We start from the raw sequence: 23,316 nt of genomic DNA, 5'->3' as shown, positions 1-23,316 counted from the left end.
AGAATTATTAATTTTTTGTCGTTTTAAAAAGAAAGATTAGATCAGGAGCAACGAATTACATAGCTAGATCTGCATTATGCAATATATGCATTTTGTTAACGTGGATAAAATCATTAACTTTTTATCACTTTTAAAAAGAAAGATTAGATCAGAGGCAATGTATTATTTTTCTAGAAACTTTGCTTCAAGTAATTCTACTGGTTGCATTAATTACCAATCAACTTAATAAGAACAATAGATTTCAAAGTTCATATATATAATTAATAAAAATCGTCAGTAATATCCACTAATTTTCACAATCAAAGTATGAGGCAAAAGCTATAATTTTTAAATATACAGATACTTAAAATTATCTCTCTCATATTTTTGCTATAATTATATATATATTTGCCTTGCGCAAGGAAATATCTGTGGCTCGCTCTATATTCATCCAACAAACACAGAATCAAAGTGTGCTTTGATCCATTACACATTTTTGGGAGCTTTCCAGCAACTGACACAAAAGTCGACACAAGTGTCGGTCTTTGTTACTCATTGCCAAAAAAGAAAGTTAGAACGACGTTTATGTTGACTTGTGTCGCCTGCTGGAAAGCTCCCGTTATTAGTAATACAGCTAAAATATAAACGATAGTTTCCTTTTCATTATCGTTTCATTTAAACAAACTCCTCTGTACTTTTCACTGGCTTTTTATTTTCTCCTTGTTTGGAAATCAAAGAATTCTACAATTGCCTTTCTTTTCCAGATAAACTTTCCTTTTTTTTTCATATCTGTGTGTAGTTGTGTGGTGTTGCGTATATATACATAAGCAGCCAACGCTGCCCGTCCCTTACAATCTAAACGCCTAAATGTGAATCGTCGATTATAAACAATTTCATAGAAAATTTATTTATGTGATTAAAACAACGCATAAGTAAATAGAATCGTAATCGCTAGCTTGTGTGAGCACGAGACGATAAACGAATTTGTACAATTTATTATGCGTGTAATCCTAAAAAATAGTCTTACGGCTATACGATGACACAACTGCTTTCCTTTGCTTTCCCTTTCTTTCACGTCGGATACATTATAAAGAAATAGTAAAGTGGAGTAGCATTTTTTTCGACCGTCTCAAGTGTACTCGTCAGATAGCCAATCGTTTCTCCTTTTTCACGCGACTCGGACCATCGGACGTGATATCACGGTCGCATATTGTATATACATACATAAATAATAGCGTAACATGATGAATGGCGCATGAATTCTGAACCACAACTTACAACTATTGCATGAACTCGAAGTAAACGTGGCGATTTTACGCACGAAATTATCTCTACCTGGAATCCTATATAAATATATATACGTATGCATGTATATACATATGTATATATATTTAGATTTATTATTACACATATGTATTTTCCTGTGTACAGGAAAAGATTCTCAATATACAAAAAATAAACTTGCAGGTTTTTGTCGATATATATCGTAATGCGTAGATTTAAACCTTCACAATCCTGAATTTCACCTATTCAAGCTCATATTTTTTGTTAACTTATGTCGGTGTTAGATACTCTGTCTTCACATTTCTTTTAAAGGCTGATACAATTCATTCGTTGCATAGGAAATGATATACCTCCGCGCGAGAACTCAATATTAAAATGATAAATAATTAAATAAGACCAATCTCTTAGAGACGACTTAAAGTGAACTCGCGCATTATAATTTTACCTCATTGTAGTATTGCTTCCGGAGATGAGATAACTTCGTGACTCAAGGAGAGTCATCATTTACACATCACTTTATATGCTCACAATGGGCATCGCGTCGTTGCAAATTTGCGCCATTTCCTTCTTTCCAATCGAATCTTCCATTTCTTTTCCGTAAAAAATACACAGGCAATGTTATAACGCGAGAAAGAGGCAAATCTGCATTTCGTACGGTTTTGCGGACGCGGTTTCATAATAACGTTGTTCGCGAGTACCAACTACAGTATGGAACTTATTTAAACATTTTCGTGCACATGCGCATGAGACGTAATACAAAACTTTCACTAAACGTTACTTGAACTCTGAAGGGAATCACTTTCGTAAAAGGAGGTTCTTTCACTTGAAGTGTTGCAGGAAGTGTAAAGAGGGTTTAAAGAGCGATTGAAAATGATGCATTGTCATGACTGTAAAGAGTTAAATTGGACGGCTAGTGAGCGTGTTAAAAGAACAAAACGACCTTGTGGTCTGTCAAACCTTCCCCATTTCCACATGTCTAAAAAAGATAACGAATAAAAGGGGGCTTTCAGTAATGAACAGAAAGATAACTATGTTACATAATTATATATTATACTTCAATAACGCAATGGTTAAAAAAGTAAATGTTGTTGAAAAAAACGTGAATTTTGCTATATGGCTTATTTTTTCTTTTTCACGCAATAATAGACGGCAAAACGAAGGTATATCTTCGTAGATAAAAATCAACTTATCCGACACGGCATAAGCGGTAAGTTCTGGTCTAAAATTCACACTTCGTACAGCACAACTGGAACTGAGAACTCAGTAAATTGCAGTGAGGGAGGTGAGAGGGGGAGAGAAAAATGTTCACACAACTATAATAAATAGCGGAAACCGGTGCCTTCTCTACTTTTACAACCTTAAATCTATTCCGAGAGTTTCAGTTTTTTTTTCTACATACTGTACTGGCACAAACTGTTCCGTTTTCTGTTTTCCGTAAAACGCACTGCACTAAATTGATTCATGTGCACTTCCACTTCGATTCGATTCGGTTCCACATATGGCTACATCGGGGTTTTTTTTTTTTTGATTGAATTACTTTCCTTCCGAGAACTTCTCCCTTAGACTTTTAATCTTATGAACGAAGTACGTCTCCAGGGATTCGGCGCATTTGAAAAAAGGCGATTCCTTCGGGTTGTAATACCGACAATTGTCGAATATTTTTGTCATGTCGCCGATGAACTCGCTCAGTTTCTTATAGGACCGGTCATTTATCCTTAATTCAATAGTCTGCAAGTCTAAAACAATGAAATGCAAGTATAATTATATCAGATATATAAACAATTAGATTGTAATTTTAAAAAATGTACATATATATCACGCTCAAAGAAAGAGTTCTGCTTTCATAATCAAAATGATTTATCTAAGAGAAAAATAGATTACTAAAATGATGATAATCATGATACTTACCCATTGGTTCTTTTATCACTTTGTAATAATCTGGCGCTTCATTAGGGTCTACTGGTTCCATAAACGGCCATGCACTTTTATGAGCCTATAATAAACAATTCGCATATTTTGGATATCGTGTGTCTTTATCTCTTTGAATAGAATGTTCAAACTTTAACCGAATAAAGTATTTTCTTATTTTAATATATCGGATAAAATATTATTTTTAGCTCTTCATCTTTATTTTATTTTGATAAATAATAAAAGAGAAGGAATCATAAATAATAAAGAAACTTATTTTAAATGGCAATTTCTAGACATAACTAATTATTTTAGAACCTTTATCAGAGACATTTTCTGCTAGAGACGAAAGAATTAATTTATAAGAATCATCGATATAGTCTAATGAAGATGTTATACCTGTATTTGTTTAATTAATTTCTTTAACAGATCGAGGTCTTTTGCATTGAGGTTCTTCATATTAGCAAAGTTGACAGAAGAATTGCGTTGGCAATTTGGACAGACATATTCATCAATATTGTCGGCCTCTGATTGAAGAATACCAACACATCGGCCATGGAACCAATCTTGGCATTTGTCGCAGCATATGTAAAATCTTTAAAAAAAAATTAACGCATTACTCTAAATGCTCACCATATAATAAAAAAATATAATTATAATTGAAAATATAAAATTGAAAATTAATCATGTAATTATACATAACTTTATGTAGCATTGTACATATATTAAAAACACACATTAACACACACACATGCATAAATGTACTATACTTTTTTTTACTAGATATTTCTATTATTAACACAATTTTTTATCAGATACATAATCCACTTACTGAGATTCGTCATAAGGCTGTTTACATAGGCAATACAATTCTTGTGTATCTCTCGCGTGTCTGCATTCTGTACAAACAAATTCTGACAGAGACTTGCTCATTTCTTCCGTTATGCCCACGCAGTCACCGTGGAACCAATTATTGCATAAGTCACATCCCACATAAAACCTTTAAAGAAAGATTGGTATTTGTACAACTTTATCAACATCTTATAATTGGCATTAAGGTTTAAAGTCTCTTTTTAAATTTAAATATAATATAATTAACTAAAAAATATTGTATGATACTATTGTAGATTCTCTACTTCACTGATCGCGAATCTACCAGCGGTATCGCACAAATAAAATAAAAATCTCACAAGACTGTATTTTTTGATTAAAGTAAAACGTGATACAATCTTAAAACGTAACTTAAAAAAAATACATTGATAAAAATTCGATCAGGCCTCGTATGGTTTTGAACTCTTACTTGGTTTCGTCGTAAGGAGTTCTGCATAAACAATATAGTTTCTCTTTCTTGATGCGAGACGCGGCCGTCGAACCTCCAGGAGGCGTTGTACTGTTACCATGGCCCTTATGCTTTTTCGGCCTGCTACCACCACTTCGACTGGACGGGCTAACCTGTTGTGCCACTTGAGCATTTGCCTTTCGCTTCGCGCTGCCAACTTTTACCTCGTCTTGTTTGTGTCTCTCTGCTTTCGTCCTGGTGGCGAGTTCCGCTGATAGGTCCTTCTGCAAGGATATTTATTGAGAATATTTTACCAGAATTATTTTACAAAAATCCTGACAGTTACAATTCCGAACGTAATTCGATGTAATTCAAGATCTCATCTCCAAATCATTTTAAGTAAAATTGTAATTCTATGTATGGGACATAAGGTTTAAAACTCTCAATTCAAAATTTGGTAGTAAAGTATTTTTTTCGTTTTTTTTTGTTTTAATTATGGCTGCATTCGACAGAGAAAGCTGCTTTGCAACTGTTGTGAAATTCGTAAATTGGTGTATACTCTTAGCTTCGGCCAAAATTAAAAGCATACACCAATCAGATTCACATACAACAGTTGCAAAGCAGTTTTACCCGCTGAACGCAGCCATGTGCCCACATTATTGAGCTAAGCAATATTGCGAGTATTTCGATATTGTATAATTCGATTTGCAATATCCTAAAAGTGATGTTTCGCTAAAGGATGTTAAAAAATAAAGTTACAAATTTCATTGGACAATGTCGCAAGTTAAACTAAACAAATATTTCAGCCCATACAACAGAAACAAAATATGATTGGCTCCAAGTTCAATTCGACAATAGGCCCTTCTTTTTAACTAAACTTCTTGCACGGTTTATCTTTCCTCTTTTTCTTTTTACGTTCGAGAGAAAAAGAGAAAAGATGAACTGTGCAAAAAGTTCAGCTAAATAGAACAGACCTATTGTGAATACTAGGTCATTATTATGTTACATAAAGTTACATAAGATATTTATTCATCTGCTATATTATTTGTAATTACCTGTATATCGATTTGAAGCTCTTTCTCGAGTAAAGCTCTCTTTTTAAGAATATCTTTTTTAAGAAGTTCCTTGTGCCGGAACAATAAAACCTGCATTCGGGAATACACTTGCTGTTTTCTCCGCTGCTCTTGGGTGTCTTTCAATTTTGCGGAGCGGTTCTTAGGTGGTGACTCGTTATCTAATGTCTCCGACAGTTTCGGCATTCTAGAAGTAGTTTTAACATTATTTCAAAATATAGCATATTTTAAGTGCCGCATTGTTAAGATGACCACTGAAGTAATGAACTACTTATAACATAGAACTTTATTTATTAATATAATGTAATTATCATAAACATATCTTTTTATTATCGCCACAGCGTATACAGTTTATCTTAACAGTTTTCAATTTGGTTAAAAAAGAATACAATTGTTCAAAGTTCTCCTAGTTGATTAAAAAAATTTGGTCATATATTATTTCAAACAATATATCTGCTTGTAATTTATTACAAGTAGATAGATAATACAATCACATAGATAATAATCTTTCTAAACGTTGCTTGAAATCTTTCTTTGAAGAAAAGGTATTGAGCAAAAATGAGGACGATAAAAATAGTTATAAAAATATAAAAAAAAGTGTAAATAAAAATATGACAGTAACGATACGTCTATTTCGATATGTCATCTTCGCTGGTAAAAGCTGAATACAGAAGAGACGAACTATGGATTAAAAAGATATCTTTGATAGATTTGAGATATTTTGTATGTTAGTAAGCTTAATACACACTTTAAATCTTTATTTCCAAAATCCTACTCTGACTTTCCCCTAATTTTTATGATACAAATTGACTTCGACACCAATACAAACATCGATAAAGAGGAATTAAATACAAATATAAATTATTTATCTACAAGTTTTCTGTATTTCAAAAAATATTACAAAAAATGTGCAAATTAGCCCTTCGTGTGTAACGTCGGGTCACTCGTGCCCTGGCGAAAGTGACTGTCCCCTGTAGCTCGAAGGGAGGAGGGGAGGGCGGGACCAAACTATACTGAAAAAAATTGTATACTACTAAGCTACTAGCTCCCCAAGCGCCGACGGTCTAGTGCGTAAACAGCCGTTGTGAGAGCCAGACGAAATTTTGAAAGTGCACGAGTGACCCGACATTACACGTTACGTTGATTAAAAATAGCAGGTGAGTAAAATGTTTATTTTAATTTGGATGTTTTTTTTACTAAAAATTCATGTTCTTTCATTGGGAATTGATAGATTAATCTTAGTTATCGATAAATAATATGTTTTGACTGTGCACAATAATTTAGCCTCGATATAATTTTTTCATATTTTTGCACTTTTTTATAATTTTGTAATAAATAATTGTGATTGATTACATTTTCATGAATAAAATTGATTAAAAATGAATAAAATGTGTATTTTACTGTAATTTGTACCTATTTACGTACTTTCAAAAAACGTGATTTTGATGCTCAAAACTTAAGCATCCCATTAATTTATACATACTTCTAATATTTTTTTCTTTAAAGTACTATTCTTAAACTTTAATTTCTTTTTATTTTTTTTTTAAATATATTAATTTTTGCCAAAGAATGGTCCATTCTTCACGTTTTTATTTGTTTATATAAATATATTGTTTAAACAAATAAAAAAATCGGCAATATAGCGATTGATCCTTAAAGTAGGATAGTTAATAAGGTAACATGAATTTTTTCAGATTTTTTAAGAACATTTTAAAGTATTTTTTAGGCGTCGGACACGACGAGTGACCCGACGTTACCCGTTACAAGTGCCGAAAAAGACGTTACACACGAAGGGTTAGGAATTTGCACATTGCTTCATCAACATTTTATTCCGCTCACAAAGCTCCTCTTATGAGGAAGCTTGTATTTTATTTGTTGTATAATTATTAATATTTATCAGTTTGGCTTCCTCACAGAGGAAGCTTTATGAGCGAAATAAAGTGTTGATGAAGTAATATACAATTCCTAATTTGCACACTTAAAAATGGTGAGGAAGCAATGTGCAAATTCCTAATTTGCATATTTTTTTTATTTTTATATAACTTTCTTATTCTTCAGTCTTTTTTCTATCTCTATTTCATATATAATTCTTTAAGATTTGGTTGATTAGTTCTTGAGTCACAAACATTTGACATTTCGGGAAATCCGTACATACATAAAACTGGGTCTAATTAACCAAATTTTAAAGAATTATCTATGAAATAAGGATAAAAAAGACCGAAGAAGATAATAGAATTAGAAACAGCCCAATATCTCAAAATTTGCAGTTATAACCACAGACATTTCTTAAAAAATTATGGACCTTTTATCGCGTATAAAGCTCGGTCTAATCAACCAAATCTTAAAGAATTATATATGAAATAGAGAGAAAAGACTGTAGAATATAATAGAATTAGAAATAGCAATATTTCAAAATTTTCGGAAGTTATAGCTATTTCTAAAAACACAGCCATTTCTAAAAAAATTCTTAAGCAGAAATTGATAGACCCCTTTACCAATCCTCGCCAAATTCAATACCAACCTACCTTTAATGATACTCTATCCATAAAAAAAAGATTCAGCTCGATATCTTAAAATTTGCGGAAATTAGAGCAATCACATAGATTTTTTTAAACAGAAATCGGTAACCCCTTTATTATTAGCAATTTTCTAATTCTATTACATCTTTTAATTTCTTTTGCTACTCCCATTTCATATATAATTCTTTAAGATTTGGTTGACTAAATCTTGAATTGTAGATAAATCCTTACATACATATACACACACACACACACACACACACACACATACATTTTTTTAAAATGTGATTTTCCGATGTTTTATAGCGTATTCGGGCGCTTGCACTAGTGCACACTGAGTACGCACTAAGGCTTGTTCTTAATCAATTATTATTATTTACAGATCTTCTTAGTACTTAAATACTTCTTAGTCTGTAAAATGATTTGTACAGCATCCATATAGATATTACAGATTGTTTTATTGGCTAAAAAGTTTTTAAATGTGTATTTAAATGACTTTAAATATAAAAATAGATTATAAACAAGCCTTAGTGCGCACTCAGTGTGCACTAGTGCAAGCGCCCGAATTCGCTAGTAGAACATTCTGAACACATTGGGCGCATTCAGCAGACCAAGCCGCTGAGTAGCAGTCGAACGTGATTGGCTCTTACTTTTAGAACCAACCAATCAACGCAGAGTGTTGATAAGACGAACTCAACAGTTATGTTTGCTGAACGCGACCATTGGCATCGAAAACTAATAGCGAATTCGGGCGCTTGCACTAGTGCACACTGAAGGTGCGTTCGGGAAGACGCTATTAGTGCTATTTGCTTATTTTATCCTTGTTTTACACCTGATGAGCGATAAAGATAGAATGATGCAATAGCGCTAATAGCGCGCTTCCCGAACGCAGCCTGAGTGCGCACTATAAGGCTTGTTTATAATCTATTCTTATATTTAAAGTCATTTAAATACACATTTAAAAACTTTTTAGCCAATAAAACAATCTGTAATATCTATATTATATGGATGCTGTACAAATCATTTTACAGACTAAGAAGTATTTGAGATAATCTGTAAATATAACAATTGTGATTAAGAACAAGCCTTAGTGCGCACTCAATGTGCACTAGTGCAAGCGCCCGAATTCGCTATAAAAAAAAACAATTTTTTCTTCGGTCTTTTCTACCTTTATTTCATATATAATTGTTTAAGATTAGGTTAATTAGACCTAGTTTTATACGCAATTAAAGGTCTATATACGAGGTTTACGAAAACAAATAAAAAATTAACAAAGTAAAAAAGAAAGAGAAGGAATGTTTTAACGTTTTTTGTTTAAAAATGTTTCCAAATACAGTTCGATTCAATATAGTTTTTATACATAAATTGTGGCCTAGATTGCATTCCAAATATAAAATTGTAAATTCTTTTCATTTTTCAAGATAATAATTTACATACATATGACATTTTCTATATTTCTTACATTATTTCTGATTATAATATTGTATGTACAAATAATTATAAAATTTATAAAAGTAAAAAAAATTAGCAGAAAAAAATTAAAAAATGTTAGCAACCATGATTAGTCGTCGCGTTCTAAAAATGAAAGCGAAGCAAATAGATGTTGCCAAACGATGTTAATGGCACAGCGTAATACAGCAACACAACTTCGTTTATTTAAGAAGTAGAAAGAAAGAAGAGCATAGTTTATATATGTATAGAAGTGCATGAATACAGCATTATTTATGTAACAAGGAACTTTCAGGATCTCAACTCATCTCCGATCTGGTCAAGTTTATTACATCTGAAATATTTGCGATTTTTGGTAATTATATATCCTTAATGATCAGTTCCAAAAGAATATCAAAGACGGAAAAAACGAGAGTTGCGCTACTGTATCATATACCATGTTAATAGCTACTTGATCATGCTATTTGATCTGTATTTGTAATCGCTTACTTTGGGGTCGTTTCGCGATTTTCTTGCTTCAGTGCTGGTCTTTTCCTGGGTGTCTCCACCCAATCTTTATCATCTTTGTCGCCGACTCCACCTGACAATTGCGCGTTTATCGGCGTCGTCACCGCTGCTGTTGCTGCTGGAATGTTCGACGATGGCGCCGGCCGTTTGCGCGTCGGCGGCCGCGGCGTCGTTGCCGCGGGCGAATTATGAGTCTGATTGCTAGTCACCGAATTCTCTACGCCACCTTTCATTTGCTTTTCCTGGTAACGTTGTAGTAACAACAATTTCTCCTCTATCTCCGGAGTCAGGTTCTCTTGTTTCAAAGCAGTTTTGATTGCTAAAATCAGAAATAAATAAGAGCGTTTAGAGCAAGAAAATATTCAAGAAGTGTTTCTCGAGTAAGAAATTTTTACAGAAATTTTTGCTATAAAAATTTATATAAAAATCTTTAAACAGATTTCTATAATATTCGTAAAGAAATCAATATTTTTTATATGAGAAATACCTAAGAAAATTTATTTGCATAAAAGAAAATCCTATAGTATAAAAAAAATATTGTTGAAAAAATTTTGTGTAAAGCACACTTTACTTTATAAATGCATTTTGATTTTCTTGCATACTAACTTTGTTGAACATATTCTGGGGTCAATATAAATTTATTCGGCGCCGAGTCGCTTCCTTCTTTCACCGTTTGCGATGATGGTTGCTGTCCGTTAGCTATATTCGCTTTTTGCGTGTCGTTCTCTGTTGCGTTTACCACGCGTCCCACTTGCTGAACGACCACTTTCGGTTTGTCCGCCGATTTTGGCGTTGCCGCTTGTGGAGTTTCTGGAATGGTTTCGGTGGCACTTTGCGGCTCTAATAAAAAACAGATTCATAAAATGTCGCAAAATATTAATAATTATTTTGTCGAAAGTATTGTCGAAAGTATCCTTTCAAAAGAACATGTACCACCAAATATTTGTCATTTCACATTTCTTAAAGAGTAACAAAAGTTGAAAATTTGCGCACCACTGGTAGCCGACGGGGACATTGTAGACTGTTGCTGTTTTGGAGTTGACGATACTGGGGTATTTGTAACTGACGAAGTTTGAGAATTCTGAGATTGCTGTTGCTGATTGTTGGATGATTGGGCTGGTTGAACGGCCAAGTAAATCTTTGTTGGCCCCAAAACGCCTTGCTTACCGGTCGCTGCGTGTGCTGAAATCGATTTAAAACTTGTTTAATTTAATTTATTTTAACACCGTTGTTAACCGTTTTGTCATTGTTTTATATAGAAACTAACGACCGTGACCGGCTATTTTTTTTCATAAAAGTTAATATTTCGGGAACAAACTTTCGTTTATATGCAAGAGATAAAAAAATAAACAAATTACGACAAAATGATGGATAAACACAATTACAAATCCTAATAAAAACTTTATCAGTTTCAACAATTTGGCATGATGATGTAAACTATATCTCCCTAAACACGAGTAAATTTGTCACTGATCAATAACGTGCGGGCAACAAAAGACGAGTTAATGTCTCCGGGCAATATGTTAATATCAATTTACTCCTGGAGGAGTTTATCAATAAATTTATAAATTAATTTTTAAAGACGCTTAAAAACCAACCTTTCAAAAGTTGCTGTTTAACTTGTTGCTGCACCATATTTAATTGCTGCGGCGTGAAATCCGAGCCTTGCAAACCCTGCAGTACAATCCGCGGGCCCTCGGCTGTACTGATAACTTGCGCTGTCACACACTTGATTACTGTGCCAGGTGGTTGCCCTGCTAATAAAGAAGCCTCGATACTGCCCGGAGTTGGAGTCGTGGCGGAACTCTGAGTCGTCGTCACTGACGCGGCGGAAACTGCGGTGGTCGTCGTCGTGCTCGTGTTAGTAGTTGCGACTGATTGCGCAACTATTGAAGTTTGTGTGGCTTGCAAAGCTAGAAGTATAAGTGCACATTCTCAGTAGATATAAAATTTTCGTAAAATATAAAAATAAAACGTACTTTCTTTGAAATGCACATTCTTTAGTGTGAGCTTTTGAGTTAATCTTTTTATTTAAAAAATATACAAATAATTAACCAGAGTAACTAACCTTGTTGTTTATTGGCAGCAACGGGACTTTTCACGATAAAGCCACCATTAGCCGAGTTTACATGCACAATTTGATTGGACGCGTTACGTATTACAACTTGGTTGCCGATCGCAGTCAACTGGGCTTTACCTGACGCCAATTGCTGGACCAGGTTTGCGTTTGTGACCATTATCGGACTGCCGCTTATTACTTGACCACCGGAAGATATTACCTGCAATATTTTTATACAACATATAAATGTAAATAATGTAGATGTAATATATGCATATATTTATTACAATTAACTCTATAAGTTGCAACGCAAGTGAAACTCTATAACATTTAATTTTTCATGTGCTTCTAAATCAATTTTTTTTTTCAATTTTCTAGAATTTATATAAATATTAAGTGATACTCTATTGAACTTAAATATATCGAATTTAATATTTTACTAAATTTTCAGCAATTTCTGTTAGATCACATATATTCGAGAATTACTTTATGATTTGATTCACGTTAACCGGAAGCATCATTACCTGCGCGGTTTGTCCTGTGTTGGTGACCACGATGGCATTCTTCGTTGCTTGAGCAGCTGTGGCGGGTGTCAGAGTCATGGTTGCGGATTTTACGCGTTGAACAGTTTGCACCACCTGAGCTTGTTGCGGCGTTTGCGCTTGTTGTACCGTCGAATTTGCCGTTGCCTTTGCAGTCGGACTGGTCTTAGTCACAGTCGTACTCTCCGTCGCCGTTTTACTAACGGCAGTCACAGTCTTTGCCTAAAATATATCAATTGTAATAAATCAAGTTGTCGCATGAACATTTACGCTTGCGCGCGCTCGTATTGACCGCAATTTAATTTGTTATAGTTTTCTATATACAAGCTTATTATTTATTTTATTCCTTGAGTTTATATCGATTGGTTTCTATTGTATCGATTAATTACACATCTCATTTTTATACGCTCTCTTCTGCAAATTAGAATATTAAAAGTTTTTGAAAAATGTTCTTTTTTTTTAATAAATTACTTTTGGAGTTGTAGATGTTGTCGAATTTGTTTGAGCGCCTTGTGTAGTGCCCACAGTTTGGCTTACATTCAGCACATGCAGTTTTCCATCCGGCATCTGAACCAACTGCTGGCCAGGCAACAACCCGCGCACCTGCAACTTTCCGTCCGGCCCTCTAAGAATTTGCACTCTTTGCTGCACTTGCACTGGTGAAGCAGTGCCTGAAACATATGATTAAAACAATTAAGATAAAATTGTTTAAGAAGAGAATTTATATATTGCGCATCAATCTTTCGAGAACGAAAAAAAAATTTTTATCGTTATCGTTAAGATTATTTTAAATAATAAGTAAACTTACTCGTTGGCGTCACCCTGATCAAGGATTGCTGGTTTACTCCTGGGGTTTGCGGCGTTTTTGGTAAAATACTGGTAGGGCCAGACACAACCTTGGTAGTTCCATCCGCAGCTAAAATGAAGCAATAGATCAGTTTATACAAAGTCGACTTCGTCATATGATCTTCTATGCGCTCGAACATAAGGCTTACATTTCGTCATATAAATACGCCGTGTACCGATGAAAGTTTTGTTTTGCGTAGGAGTCGTTAAGAGAGAAGTCAACTGCGACTTCGTACTATTCGGGTTCGCTGGAATCGCGACTTTCGAAACCAATTTGACGGTGCCATCTGGAAGTAACATAATCTCTTTTAATATAATTCTTGTCCTAGTCTGCGTTGTTTTAACGAAGATCAAATATATATCGCTGTATACTGTGCACACTTTTTTTTCTTAGTTTTATCATATATGGTTTTGTCTTAGCTTACCGTGAGAGGAATTGGCTGTAACTTTGACGAGTTGGGTAGCAGGCGACGAGTTCGTGGACTGATTTTTGTAAGTCTCTAGAGCACGCTTCTGCTGATGAGCCGCCCGCTGTATACGCAACTGCTGTTCCATCTTTTCCTTAATCTCTTCCGGTGTCGCTTTACCGCTTACAAGCTGGTCGCCAGTTAGACCAGTCGTGCCAGCAGTGGCGACGGTGGTGACGGCTTTATTGCCGCCGCTAACGACCACTGATTGCGGTGCTCCTGAGCGACTCCTAGTAATAATCTGCGCATTAGCCTTCTCTAACCTGGAGACAGGACAGACACACCAAGCGGAGGGTTAGTTCCCAGTGAAAGAAAGCAAGCGGTTAAAGGTTTAGCGGTCAAATCCACGCTTAGGATATTCATCCTCGGCGTAAATTACAAAAGCGTAAACAGAGACATGTTTCACAATTAGCACAATTTGTTGTCCTCGAATCGAGAGATATATGCAAGGTAAAACATGCATTTTCAATTTTGTAAGATTTGTGATAAACTTAGAGTAATTTAGAGTAACACAGCGGGAGATCATATTATTATAAAGAATCTGTCGTAAATCTGGATAAAAATTCGATCTTTTAACTCTACCGCTCTTCTATATAATAATAATAAATAAACTTATAATTTCCAAATTTAATAAAATCTTTTTTTAGTACAATTAAAAATTTCAGAGTATTCGTCAAAATTATTCCGATTAAATTAGTTCGACGTTTCTACTAAGAGTAATATAAGAATCGTTAACGTCTAACATTCCTCAGCTGAAACTTTAGCAAGCTCAATGAAATCGGTCAACGGCATAGCAATTGTGAGATAAGAAGAATGTTTCAGAGAAAATTTCAACAAACGCGTTAAACATACAAAATAACATGCAAATATTTCGTTGTCACACACATGTTGGACCAATCTATACCTGTCGCCGTATTGTTTGATCTCCCATAGTTCCAACTTGTCCTCGTCGACCCATTCTTCAGTGACTTGTGGTTCGGTGCTCTGTGGAGATTCAGGACGTTTTCTTTTTCTCAGACCGCTCCTTATAGACGTTACCTCTGCAAAATTTTTGTACATGACGTCAATATGACTTTAAAAGAAGTTATAACTTAATATATAACAATAATAAACTGTTAGCTAAATTATAAGTTTTGCACGATTGGGAATTTATATAATATGTTATCTTCTATACAAACCTCTGACTTGTTTCGGAAGTTCGAGTGGTATAACGACCTTCCTACGTAGATACTGAGCTCTGTCGAGAAACTGCCCGACGTGCCGATGCTTCAATATCTCCAGTGACATGATCTCCGTGTCAGTTGTGATCTGATTCTTGCCGTCGGTGGACAACGGCTTGGCTGCCATGTCGTCCCATCTGAGACATGCCCAGAGTATTCTCAGCTGAATCGCAGCAGCGGCTAGCGACTTTAAACCAACCGTTCTGTACAGCCAGCAAGTCTTGAACAAGGGTCTGGGACACGGATACGGCCACACCGACAAATTTGCCTTGGCTTGATGATGAAACCCTTGCACGGGTATCTTACCACCGACGCGGGATAATTTCCTCAATTCGTGCTGAGGAAGTATTAATATGCTGCGCTGCTTGTTCTTCGTACAGAAGGTCGAGCAGAGTGGATACTTAACTGGCGTGCGTTTTTTCTTACGATCGGCCATCGTAAACGCCACCTTCTTCAAATATACCTTACCCTCCGTCGCCGTCGTCGTATATATCCGTTCAGTCCCATCGGCGTGCAATTCTTTGACGAATGTACTTCGCTGTACTGTCCTTCCTCTACGGTTCACGATCATCACTGTCTTCGCACCACTCTTATTTGTCGTTGTGGTCGTAGTTTTCGAAGAGACGGTCATAGAATTACGATTAACGGCAGCATGCTCCTGTGTTACGCCGTCCGCATTCTTCACTGTCTGCTGAGTCGTAATAGTTGTGGTGGTTGTAACGACGTTACTCGTTGTGACGGTAGTCACGCTACTATTCTCCGTAAGCTCATTCTCGAGCTTGATCTTCTTTGGAGGGGAAACGTCGTTCTTTGTCTTAGTCACATTCGTCGCCACTGCTTCCTCGTTGCAGCGAGTTGCTGACGCCACTGCCGATTCCAAATCACGTCTGATCGCATCCTTTGACTCGTCCGAGGTTTCCGTTTTTACGGAAGCCGCTGCGACCTGTGGCGAAGACAACGAGGAAGAGGACTGATTGTTGTTCAGAATGCTTGCCTTGCGTACCAACGCGAGCAGCTCGCGCTTCAGCCGCGTCTTTCGCATGCACAAAGGCGAATAACAGGTGTCGGTACTCGGAGTGATGATCTGCGTGGTATTAATTTGCACGACATTGTTTTTGTTGGCGTTATTCATGTTACAATAGCGCGAGTAACAGCTGTCGTTCTTGCAGAGCTTCATTACAGTCGCGTATTGTAAGCGCACCTGCTGGATGCGCTTGCTAATCACCGACAGCATTTCTTTTGCGGATGCAGAGGCGGCTGTTACTGCCGTTTTGGTCACTTGCTTTGGTTGCTTGACGACAGGCGACGACAAAAGACCTTGCAGAGAGGCGTCCCCGCCACCGCCACCGCCACCGCCACCGCCAACAGCGTCGCTATTATCCGTATCGTTTTCTTCGTGATTTTCCATATCAACCTCTGAGGAGTCGCCATCCCCACCTTTCTGCTTTGACGTCTGATTCGCTTCTTTCGTCTTTACCTGCAAAATTTAATTTACAAACTGTAAAGATACAAAATATGTTATAATATATAATTTATAATATTAAAATTTTTTTCATTGTCGGAGTGATATAGATTTGCATAAAACGACTGCCAAATGATATAATTACACTTATTATTTAATGAATACATATACTCACAGATTGCAATAACTTTCTTTCTTCCAAAAACTTCAAGTGTGATCTGCGAGGCAGGAAATCGTCGATTCTCGTCTTTTTCGCAACTTTTGGATAATGCAATCTTCCAGGACTGGTTAGTGCCTTGTTGATGTCGATCTCTTCAAACTGAGTAATCGGAGTAAAAACTTTTTCGATTTTCATGCCAGCTAAAACTAAAGAGATTTTCTATTTAGTGTTTTGTTACAAATAAAAGTCCATTTAAATTCATCGAATTCGCTACATACATGACAGATTCATCTTCGTTTCTTGTTTGACAGATTGGGATTCCGGTTTTACCGATGGAGAAGGACCAACACCGTTCGTCTCGCCGTCGGTCGTAGACTCTTTTTTTATCTTTTCCGTATTATGTTCCTGTTTTATCGCATCGCTTTCTACACCTTCTTCTTTGATTTCTTGTTTCACAATACCATTCTCCGTCTTACTCGGACAGTACTCCTTGATGAGGAATTCATAAGTGGGCGGGTCAAGCGCGAGGACTTTCAAGCCACCCTGATCCTTGATCTGTACCATAATTTTCTGTGGACCGGCGCGTAAGCCCATTTTCGTCATATCCGAGAATCGGTGACGGCGTCTAGCCGATACCCAAAGCCAACCGCCTTGGCCATGCACCCGATATTCCTCACCCTTCTGCTTCCACACCTGATGCTTCAGGCCGAGTGTGTATTTGACAAAATTGTAGAGTCGATTTCGCTCTTCTTCGTCCTCCTTCTCCTTTTTTTCCTTCTTATCCTGGCGTTTTTTCTCCTCGCGCTCAAGTGCGGTCACCCGTTGCAGTTTTACATGGCCGAGCTGGTCGTGCCATACGCTCGCGAATACAACAGATTTGATGCACGCCTGCAGGACAATGAGAGTGCGCGCAAAGTCTCGCGGATTCACACACGCTCCCACCGCTGCGGTCCATGGTTTGCGCAGCAGTGGCCAGTTGGTGTGCATGAATGACGCCTGAATATTGCTTTCAAGCTGCAGAATCGTTTGGCGTAAGGTACTAACCAACAGAGCACGGGTACCCGTTAAACTGCCCACCCACTTGAATTCCGATGCTTGCGTGAGCGAGAACTTGTGCGACAAGTGACGTTTCTTATCGCGTTCCTCGTTTCTCTGAGTCTTATTTAGCGCAATGGGATTGGTGGTATAATGATTGACGTACGACTTAAAGTTGTTGTCCATGCCCAATTTGAACAAGTGTGTGCCAGATGCAATTTGATGTGCCTTCTGACGCGTTACTCTAGTATTGCCATCGCTTTCGGAATCCTTTATAGCCTTGTCTAGCTTCTCTTGCTCCTCCTTCGACAACGGTGCCATACTCCGTCTCTTTATATCGTCCATGTTAAAGGTTCGCGGTTGCAACGATCCAGTTTTCGATCTTGTCACGATAGTATGCTTTTTGCCTGAAACAAAAAAAAAAGATTGTAAACGTGACACGAATAAAATGCTACGAGTACATATAGAAAAGTTCAATTGTTTTATAGAAGCCTAATATTTGTCCTGCAAGAAATGTTTTCTTTTAATATGAAGGAAGCAATTTCTTTAACACACAAAGCTCAATATTACAAAATTCTATTGTAAAGCCTTATACCATCTTTCCCAACTTTCTCCTCCCCTTCTAACGTCTCTTCCTCAACATCTTCAGACGATGACGTAGAGGCACTAGTTTTCGTATTTTTGTTCGTATTCGTCGCGGTCGACGGCGCTTCGGCGTCAACCTCGACAGTTTCGCCGACCACCTCAGGTACCTGTGTAACTGGAGTCGACTCATTACTGGATAATTTTGCTCCATTTGTACCCTGTTCCATTACTGCTGTACGTTCATTGAGAGCATCTGCATTCTCATGCATCTTGCGTATCATTTCCTCTGCTTCCTGTCTCTGCTTTTCCTTCTTCTCCTCCTCTTCTTTCTCTTGTTTCTCTTGTCGCTCTTTTTGCATCTTTTGTATAAGATCTACAAAATATTTAAAAAATTATTTTTTAATTTTATTTAGTAATAATTTTTTAAAAATATTTTTTTAAATACATATCTATATAAACTTTGTTATGCCGCCGTTGATTGAAAGAGATTAAAAAATTAATCGTTAATTAACGAAGATTGATCTTACTGTTTTCTATTTCCAGGTATGATTTCTTGTTTCCTTTGAATTGATTAGTGATGGTCTCTGTAAGCTCCATTTGACGGACTATTTCCTCCTTGTAATCCGACAATTCGCGATAAAGCGCTATTTCCATTTCATTTTGATCTAACACAAGCATCAGCTCTTCTAATTGCAAAGGTAAACTGTAATACCACACCTCGCCGTCTTCGCTCTCACTAGAAAATGAAACCACAATAAAAAAATTAAAAATTACGTACGTATATATGTAAAATCGGAGCTTGTTTTTTAGTCTCTTGCCATTTCAGACTTGTTGCATATTTCGCAGATTTATAATTTCCTTTATTTTCTTATTTTCTTATATATAAATTTTATAAAATAAAATAAAAATTTTCTTGCTTTAATATTTGCTATATAAGCTACATAAAAAAATAATCAAAATTTTGTAAAATCTCAATTAGACATGCAGATACATTAAAATATGTCTTACACAAAAACTCTTCTTGCAAGAAACCAATATTTTCTGCCGTGTCTGTCAAATCCTAAATGCTCTTGTCTACACAGCGACCCATTCTTTTCGACATCGGGAATACAATCCACGACACCCGTCACTTTGTGAGCTTTACATGTACTACATTGCCAATCCTCAGTAGGAACATCGACCAGAGGCGGTTCTACACATTCTAAATGAAATACAGCTGGGCAAGTCTCGCAACACAACAGATCTCCTAGTCGATGGCAAACTCTGCAGTGATCGTCATAATGCATGGTTCCTGCAAAACATAGATATTGTCCATTCCATATTCTCTCTTGATAAATTTTGAGTATCTTTTTACCATTACAAGATATTAGATTTAACTGAAATAAGTTTGAACTAGCTTCAAGATTCCCAAGATTTTACGAGCAAAAAAAATAAATGTTTTTAAATTATCAAGAGACACGGTAGTGTCTTGCGCAAAGTACGCGCGGAGCGAAACACTACAGGGTATATTTACGCGAAGACACGGATTTGCATAAAATTTTACGTAAAGAAATTGTTATAAAATATAAAATCGCACAAATAAATAGCGTTCCTATAACAAACATATTTTTAAAATATATAATTCTAAATAATTTATATAAAACGTATACTCTTATAAAATGTATAAATTAGACTAAACTAAAAAATAGTTTATAAAAAATAAATTTCTAAAATAGAGAAACCAAATCGTTTGCAAATAATAATTTATAAATTGTTAAAAACATTCAAATCAGATTTATTAAATAAATAAAAATTATATCTTAGTAGACACGTATTTAAAACCTAAAACATTCAGTTTATGTTTAGTTTTATATTTAATTTGAACAATTGACTAAAAATATTAAAATAAGCAACTATATGGCCGGTATTCATAGTCGGATCTTATTTCAAAACCGTCTTAAGTAATGTTGCTAATACGGTCATTTCATTGGCTGAACGGAGTCTTAAGACTGCCTTTGACCGGACTTAAGACGATCTTTAATATAAGATCAGACTATGAATACCGCCCTATCAGCATGGACACAGTAAACTTTTTCCTTGCTGATTTTCAATAATTATGCTACATTAGATCTGTATACAAAAAAGCATGTACTTAAGATATAACATACGTGAAATGCATTTTATTGTACCTTCATGCAATAGATCTTCTCTCACGGGGTTTGTGATTAAAAATTGATCTGTTAAAAACTGTAGGACCTTGATTCTATCCTCGATGGCAGTAAAAGGATATTCAGTGGTGGCTAATATCTGTAAAATGTTCTGATCGAAACTCTTATCGCTCTCCACGTACGAACGCAACACCTCTGGCCACGTCATAGAGTCCACGAAATACAGGCTAACGTTCACCGAATCCTTTTGGTCCAATGGACCGAAATGGGTCTGCTGCGAGTCCTCCTCTCGCAGCAGTGCCTTGATCAGCATAATGTGAATCTCCGCAAGCAAATTGGTTTGATCGTCGCACATGAGGGCGGCGCAAAAGTCCTCGAATCTGAAGCAGGAGAGGCGTACCAGGGTGCGAAAATGCCTGAGTACCTCGTAGATGGAGAGCAATGGCATGACCAGTTCTTTAGGGACCAACAGATCGTCCGAGGATTTGGGTAACACTAACGGGGGCAGTTCTCTGTTCTGCAGCCATAACGGCTCCGGACTGGGCGGCCGCTGTTGGGCGAGCAGGGCTTTTCTGGGAGTGCCACTGGTGGTGCTGTAGCTGGACAGTGAGAAGTCGCTGTCACTTGACGGATCGGGTTCCTCCATGCTCTCCGAGGTATCCATGTCGCTCGGCATTGGCTCCTCCTCCGGCTCGCTTTTCTCGCTGGACTCGTCACCAAAGTCGGAGCCATAATGATACTCGGAGTCATGGTAGTCCACGTTGGGATTGTAGCCGCGACGCTGATAGGCACCACCTGTAGCTCCGGCGTGGCCGCCCTTGCGGGAGTGCCGTTCGCGGCTGTTCCGCGACTTACGCTGATTCCTGGTGCTGCGCTTGCTGCTCTCCTCGCTCTCGACCGACGGCGACGTCGGCCGGGACGCCGTCGGCGTGCTCGGCTGTGAGCCCGGCGTCTCGGCGCCACCGCTGCCTAGCGCCGTCCTGTTCTGCAGATACTTGGGCTTCTTCATCAGGTGATACTGAAACTTCTTCGGCCGTTCCATCACCACGGACTTGGGTGGGCGCCCCCGCCTCTTCGAACCCCTGCCCGTCATTATTGTCGTGCGTCGCCGTGGTCCTCCCGATCGTGATCGTCGTCGTCGTCGTTGCCGCCGGCACCGGCGCCGTCAACCTCGTTTCGGAATGCGAGGGGACTGGGGCCTACCGACCGGACCTACCTTGCTTGTTCAGCCTTTCCCTCCTCCCGCTCACCTCGTCAGCCACCTCTTTTCGTCTCTCTCTCTCTCTCCACTTCTCTCCTCTCCTCTCCCTGGTCTCCTCGCCTCCTCACTCAGCACGTGGCGCGCGTGCTCGCACGCTTGTAAACAAACACAAGTGACATCGCCGCGGCAACGAGCAGGATCCGTCCATGATGTCCGATGCACTCTGATCTTTGCGCCATTTCTCACGGGCCCACGGTCGGTTTCGCGCGATCACGTGACCAAACACAATCACCGCCGCCGCCGCCGCCGCCGCCGCCGCGACGCGATGCCCTCGCGGCGATGCACACCATCCGCCGTCGCCGCTTTCCGTCACACCCGTATGCCCGTCGTACCTCCTCGTACGACGCGTCGTGCGTCCCGCGAAAAAAACCACTCGCCAAATTTGAGATAGCGAAATCGGCGACGCGAATTACGCCAGAAGGGGGTCTCTAGCTGCGCGCTGTGGTAGTGGTGGTGGTGGTGGTGGACGGTAGGTCGACAGTGGTGGCGGCAGCGTCGTCGTCGTCGCTGAATGGCGGAGCGGCGCGTGATAGCGGCGCTGCGATTGGCTCATCGGGCCGCCGCCATGTCGGCCGTTCGGGATCAGCTACGATGAAAAAGACGATCGTCCGTGGCCAATGGCGCGTCCCGTTCGATCCCGACGGTCCCGGAGTCCCACGGGACGTTCTCGGAAACGCCAATGACACGCGTCGGGCTTTAATAGCGATCGCGCGTCGCGCGACTGCAGAAAAAAGCTCGATTCCGCCGAGACGCTCGCGAGCTCCAATCGCCTGCACCGTACCTTCCTGCCGCTAGGTTCCTGTCAGATCGACGTCCGCGGTAGATGGCGGCACGCGCGCGTTCGAAAAAAAAAAAACGCAATTCTAACCGCAATCCCGTGGCGCGGGGCGATGCGCGGCAGAGACGCGGGCACGGACGCGGACGCGACGGCAGAATCGTCGATCGCGAGCAGAGAACGGAGAAACGCGATCCGCTCTTCCTCCTCGTACGCGATCACTCCAAGGTGGACACGAGTCCGGATCTCGGATGCGCGCTCGCTTGGACTCGTTGCCAGAGGACACTACCGACGACGCGACGCCGCCATTTTGCACGTTTCCTCGATCGATAACCTCCTGCGTCTCAACGATTGCTGCCTTTCGCGAAACTGCATTTTCGCAGATCAGAGAGATCTCAGGATCTCGCGATTATTTTGCTCCGATTCTTTTTTTACGCTCGCTCGCTCGCGAAGCCCGCTCGCGCGAACTGCAGCGAGTTTTCTAATCAATCACCTTCGTCGCGCCATCTACCTTGGAGATTCGAGAATTCCTCAAGCGACGCCGCCGGACGGCGGGATTGAGGTTACCGGCGGAGCGCCGGCGCTCGCGCGCGCCACCTGGCGCAACCGCGTCGTCGACCGTGACGCCGCGCGCGGCAACGTGGCGTCGCGAGGCGCGAGGGCACGCGAGAGTGCGCGGATTGTTTTCATTGCGAGCATGGTAGAAATACAAGGGTATGCTCATACCGTGTCAGACCACTGCGCATTCCCACCACTTTT

At 38.7% G+C, this 23,316-nt stretch overlaps 2 protein-coding genes across 5 annotated transcripts in view; one reads left to right on the top strand and one right to left on the bottom strand.

Annotated features, from left to right (window-relative positions):
* Positions 1-669: 669 nt before the first annotated feature.
* Positions 670-23,113, bottom strand: LOC112458170 (nucleosome-remodeling factor subunit NURF301). Of its 3 annotated transcripts, none has more exons than XM_025021628.1 (24): positions 20,543-23,113; positions 19,383-19,665; positions 18,902-19,110; positions 18,385-18,747; positions 17,033-18,196; positions 16,770-16,960; positions 15,091-16,609; positions 14,817-14,952; positions 13,871-14,175; positions 13,595-13,732; positions 13,408-13,515; positions 13,071-13,270; positions 12,582-12,821; positions 12,067-12,277; positions 11,597-11,911; positions 10,992-11,180; positions 10,605-10,838; positions 9,981-10,317; positions 5,506-5,710; positions 4,472-4,734; positions 4,004-4,171; positions 3,571-3,766; positions 3,172-3,256; positions 670-2,999 (listed from the first exon to the last, which is right to left on the bottom strand). In XM_025021628.1, the coding sequence occupies exons 1-24, from the start codon at positions 21,612-21,614 to the stop codon at positions 2,797-2,799; spliced, it is 8,334 nt and encodes a 2,777-aa protein (XP_024877396.1). In that variant the 5' UTR covers positions 21,615-23,113; the 3' UTR covers positions 670-2,796. The 3 variants fall into 3 exon arrangements, with proteins under 3 accessions (XP_024877396.1, XP_024877398.1, XP_024877397.1); XM_025021630.1 differs by having other exon boundaries at positions 13,137-13,270; XM_025021629.1 differs by having other exon boundaries at positions 13,871-14,142.
* Positions 23,114-23,181: 68 nt separating this feature from the next.
* The window catches only part of LOC112458153 (probable aminoacyl tRNA synthase complex-interacting multifunctional protein 2), a 3,655-nt gene continuing 3,520 nt past the window's right edge, over positions 23,182-23,316 (top strand). For both annotated transcript variants that reach the window (XM_025021602.1, XM_025021601.1), the window contains exon 1: positions 23,182-23,245. The gene's annotated coding sequence lies outside the window, so the exon portion shown is untranslated. The remainder of the gene's footprint in view (positions 23,246-23,316) is intronic.

This window comes from Temnothorax curvispinosus, unplaced genomic scaffold, assembly GCF_003070985.1.
Source record: "Temnothorax curvispinosus isolate PA1 unplaced genomic scaffold, ASM307098v1 QBEX01008747.1, whole genome shotgun sequence".
In the NCBI taxonomy this organism is placed as follows: Eukaryota; Metazoa; Arthropoda; class Insecta; order Hymenoptera; family Formicidae; genus Temnothorax; species Temnothorax curvispinosus.
This window is presented reverse-complemented; position numbering and strand designations above follow the sequence as displayed.

Excerpts from the sequence above, each read along its gene's own strand:
- LOC112458170 (XM_025021628.1), bottom strand. The coding sequence starts at position 21,614 with ATGACGGGCAGGGGTTCGAAGAGGCGGGGGCGCCCACCCAAGTCCGTG. Across the intron at positions 19,666-20,542 it reads AGAAGATCTATTGCATGAAG|GAACCATGCATTATGACGAT; the intron begins GTACAATAAAAT and ends TATGTTTTGCAG. Across the intron at positions 12,822-13,070 it reads CAACATCTACAACTCCAAAA|GCAAAGACTGTGACTGCCGT; the intron begins GTAATTTATTAA and ends GATATATTTTAG.